This window comes from Austrofundulus limnaeus, unplaced genomic scaffold (genome assembly GCF_001266775.1).
Source record: "Austrofundulus limnaeus strain Quisiro unplaced genomic scaffold, Austrofundulus_limnaeus-1.0 Scaffold7, whole genome shotgun sequence".
Lineage (NCBI taxonomy): Eukaryota > Metazoa > Chordata > Actinopteri > Cyprinodontiformes > Rivulidae > Austrofundulus > Austrofundulus limnaeus.
In genome coordinates, this window is record NW_013952409.1 from 2,024,412 (window position 1) to 2,028,887 (window position 4,476).

Sequence of the window (4,476 nt, forward strand, 5' to 3'; positions counted from 1 at the left end):
ATCCCCAGATACTTAAACTCCTCCACTTGAGGCAGGGCGACCCCCCTGACCCAGAGAAGGCACATCGGGACATCCCTACTACATAATATGACTGGATGAGTTGTGTTGTCTTAAAGAGTCTTTTATTTAAATTATTTTAAAGAAAACACAAAAACTGGACTCTAAGACCGACATTTGGTTTGAGGTTTCCAGGTCCTTCAGAAAGTGTAAAACACAAGATCCTCCTGACTTTAAACTGTGCTCTGTCAGAGCATCACAGTATTTTGAATCTTTTTTATTAATAAGATCCAAACACACACCATATTAAAAAAACAGACATACAGAACTGTAAAGCCACGGCGCTTTAAATATTCCAGACTCGATTGTCTTTCTGTAAATGTAGACATGAAATAAGCAAAAACTGACCTTGAGAAACTGATCCAGTTCCAGTAACTTCTTGGGGAAAAAATTGGCGACTAGATCCTCTGCCTGGAAGAAAGGAAAGTTTATAGCAGAGACTAAAACCACAGAGATGATGAGCTCTCCTCAGGAATGTCACTTACTTCTGCTGTGATACGTTCCCTGAAAGCATCCACCTGCAAACAAACACAACGAACAACAGAAATATATTAGACCAGATGAAGCAAACAAAGACAGATTTGACTGGATGTCGTATAAATAACCTTATTCCTAAACTTTATAATTATCTGACAAACTCGTGGCCCAGCTCAAGTAAATGTAAAGCTCAAAGATGCCCTCTCAGTTTGAAAATTCAACAAAATATTGCTTTGTATTTTATCAGAAAAGAAAAATATTTCAGGTGAGAATCTGTTTTACAAACAAAACAGTTCCTTTTCTCCTGACCTGATAGGGTTTAAGAACTGAAGCGGATTTTATTCTTGGCTTCGTGTTCATGACGTCTAACATTAACAACCAAACTGAAGAAACTAAAGCACATCTACAGAAACTGCTGTTAATAATGAGCTCATGGGTTCTGTTTACACAAACAGGAAGTCTGGCATAGGAGCAGAGGAAAGATTTGAATTTATTTTACTTAAAGAACCAACTTGATGAGTTAAATACAGCACAAGATGTTTACATTTCTACTGGACATTTTAAAGACATTAAAGCCTCTGATAAGTTAGAGATCTGACACTGAGGGAGTGGACGGGGCTGACTTCGGACAGATAAGGTGGGAAAAACACAACAAAATAACTAAAGAATAAACAGTTTTCTGTTGATGTCTGAGCCAGTTTGATGTTTCATCATTTATAAAGTTTGTACTGTGTTGTACTGTGTATACTTTGAATGTGGGAGTTTTGCCCTTTTCCCCCGCGTTCAGTTAAATGAATAAGTTTTACTGACAAGCAAAAGGTTTTTCTGAACAGTGATCTGTTTCATGGTAATTTTACAAGAATTACATGTAAAACTTGTTCGCCCAGTCAAAAAATATTTTATGATCAGAATTTAGTCGGTTCCTGTCATTCACATTCGTATGAATATAGTGACCTCATTTCCAGAAGAGGAAAAAGAAAAACACTATGTAGTATAATATAGTGGATATGCAACAAATACGCTGATAAATTCAGAAACCTGTAGAAAATTAGTTTAGCATTTTCTTTAAAAATGCTAAATGTTTGCATTTGTAGGGGTACATTTCAACACAAGCAATCAAAACTGAGCTGAGTTAACGCTGAGTTAGCTCCCCAAGGCCTTCATTACTCTGCTTGTGCTTTTTCCAGCAGTTTCTCTTATGAGTACACAGAACAGCTGTAATAAAAGCTGCACTTCATTCCCCTGGAGCTTAACGTCAACCAGCACCTGTGTAAAAGGTTCACATGTGTACTGTAGCAGGCGGGAAATAAGCCGGTTAGCCGCTGTTAGCTGCTATCAATCTGGCTCACATCATGCTAAAAATGTGGCTAACACGCTAACAAGCAACAACAACACCCTAATAAATCCCTGACTGATGCTTCCGCGGAAACAAATCCCACCTTGGTTTTAATTTCATTGTCCACCTTGAGGAGTGAAGACATCTTCCGGGCTCAGAAAAGTCAGCAAAGATTGTCCCACCAGCATCAAATTCTCCTCCAAACGTGTGGCTCCTTCCAGGCTTCAGCCACACTTCGCGTTAGCTCAAAGATGACGACAACAGAGCGCGACGGACGTGACCGCGACTGCGCCTGCGCGGAAACGTCATCGTATTTTTCCTCGACGCAGCTGGCGATGTAAACAAGAAAAGGCAGTCGAGGGCAACGGGGATCAAACAGGCCCGCGGTCACCGCAAATGGTAGCCATTAAATACGCGTAGGAAGGCCGACATGGGGCTCCCTGTGACTATTAAAGTAAATTTCCGTGGCAACGTGAAGAGGTTTCTGGCTCAGGACTTGGACAAATTGGAGTGGGAGTCCGTTGAAGCCTGGGTGAGTTGCTAGCGCTAAGCTGGCGCAGTTTGAGGAGCAGGCCCAGACACGGCCTACAGCTGAAAACCCGAAAGACCATCGATACTGTCAACGGAATGTGTACGAAAGTGGCCATAATTAACAGTCACTGGAAGTTAAATTAGCTTAAATTGATTTAGCATCACTTCCTGTTTTCATACATAACGATGTATTTCTGAGGCCTTAATGTTTTTTAGTCAGTGAGTAAATGATTGACTCATTACGAAACTGCTAGCTCTGGTTTAATCTAAACTTTCGTTTTTACATTTCAGATTAAAGCATCTTTTGGGATCAACCACTTTCAAGTGAAATATTTTGATGAAGACAACGAAGAGGTAAAATAGCAAACAAAATGTGTCTGATCAGTAATACATTTGTATTTTTCATTGCATGAAATTAAAAAAGAAGTGTTTAGAATAGTAAATCAAATTCACACTCATGCTTTTCATCATAAATTATCAGATTGTCACAACTAATTAATTAATTAAAAAGATATTTAATCAAATCTTATGGTTGGTTCAAGTTGATTTTAGTTGAGCAACTCTGACGTCAAAACCCTGGGTGTAATCGTCCTGATGCATCTACACTGTAATCAGGTGCTCAGATCAATTCAAGAAATGTTTGTCTAACCCGCTGTCCTTTGTATCTAAATTTATACAGTGCCTTGTGACCAAAGCTAGCAGATAAACATTGTAGAGTTAGGGAAAAAAAGTAAAAAATTACAAAGATTAGTTTTTTTTAAAGAAATATGGCAATTTAAAGAAAACCTCAAGTATCAGTAAAATAGTATTTTCCAGATGAGGTCATTTTTGCTGAGTCAGGTTATTAATCTTGGTCTTTTCACCTTTGTTTCAGATTTGCATAAACAGTCAAGGTAAAATAAAAAATAAAAAAATAGTTTAATTTATTTTGTGCATGTCTTACCAAAGACAGGTTTACGTGTATTTATTTGTTGTTTGCTTTTACAGATGAGTATGAAGAAGCCATCAAGGTACAAGAGCCATTTTTTTCAAAGATACTGTATATCTAATAAGACAAACTTGCCTTTTTCATACAATCTTGGCCTTTTCACTTATGCTTTGTGTTTGCTGGTAATTATTCTACGCAGAGTGCAGAAAAGCAGGGGAACCAGTTACACATGAACGTGTACAAGATGAAGGGTCAGGCCTGTGGAGGCCCACTGAAAACGGAGGTGAAGGAGCTGAAAGGAGACCTGCGACCTGCTCCTCCTTACCCGTCACGGGTCAAAACCGTAGACAAAGGCACTCAGGTCACTCCAGAGCGTGAAACTGTAAGAAAAATAAATGTTTTTCTTTCCCTCTTACACATTTCTATTTCTACCTTGGGTAGAAATAAAAAATATATATTTTTTATATTCTCTCTCTTTTTTATAGGTACCAGTTAAAGACAACAAGGGGAACAAACCTGAAGATGAGCCTCCTCCCATGTGGTTTAGATCGTACATGGAAAAGGTAAATAATAGTAAATGAATTGAGTAAAACTTAAAAATCTTCCACTAAAACGTCTCTTTTTATCGTAGTTTAAGGATGAAGTTGTGAAGGAGGTAGTGGAAAGGATGTGCAACGACTTCTCCGGACAGTGCTGTACCCACAAATCCTCCGATGGGCTCCAGGAGCTCAGCGGTGCTTGTGGAGGTCCCGTGGAGCCGGTGCCGGGCCCCTCCACCTCGAATGGATCGCTTGGCTACACCCCGAACTGCAGCACCTGCAACAAACTCACCTCTGAGGGGGCTTACAAATGCAGGTGGGCATGAAAAGCATCCTGATAAAACTGCAAAACACACACTTTTTTTTTTATTTAAATTTGGTTTACTGTGTTGAAGTCTGGGGGACAGCRTGTAAAACAATCACAAATCCTGTTTTAATTTTGCAGAAAAGAGCTATAAGAATTATCATTATAAAACATCCTGATTACTCATCAAATACATTATTTTGTCAGTTGAAATTATTGAAATTCTATGAGTTGGTTGTCCTGATGCATCTCAGTAATCCAGGTAAAAAATCAAAAGGAAAAAAATTGTATAGGTCTTCTGGAC

General features: G+C 38.8%; 2 protein-coding genes across 2 annotated transcripts in view; one reads left to right on the plus strand and one right to left on the minus strand.

The window, feature by feature from the left end:
* The window catches only part of psme3 (proteasome activator subunit 3), a 4,792-nt gene extending 2,680 nt beyond the window's left edge, over positions 1–2,112 (minus strand). Inside the window, exons 1-3 of the mRNA XM_014032785.1 lie at positions 1,974–2,112; positions 543–575; positions 406–468 (exon numbers count right to left, since the gene is read on the minus strand). Coding sequence (XP_013888239.1) covers positions 406–468; positions 543–575; positions 1,974–2,015 — 138 coding nt within the window. The 5' untranslated portion in view covers positions 2,016–2,112. The remainder of the gene's footprint in view (positions 1–405; positions 469–542; positions 576–1,973) is intronic.
* nbr1a (NBR1 autophagy cargo receptor a) overlaps positions 2,061–4,476 on the plus strand; it is a gene marked incomplete at its 3' end in the record, with an annotated part of 4,117 nt that continues 1,701 nt past the window's right edge. Inside the window, 7 exon segments of the mRNA XM_014032775.1 lie at positions 2,061–2,402; positions 2,693–2,755; positions 3,276–3,294; positions 3,389–3,411; positions 3,529–3,711; positions 3,815–3,892; positions 3,961–4,184. Coding sequence (XP_013888229.1) covers positions 2,301–2,402; positions 2,693–2,755; positions 3,276–3,294; positions 3,389–3,411; positions 3,529–3,711; positions 3,815–3,892; positions 3,961–4,184 — 692 coding nt within the window.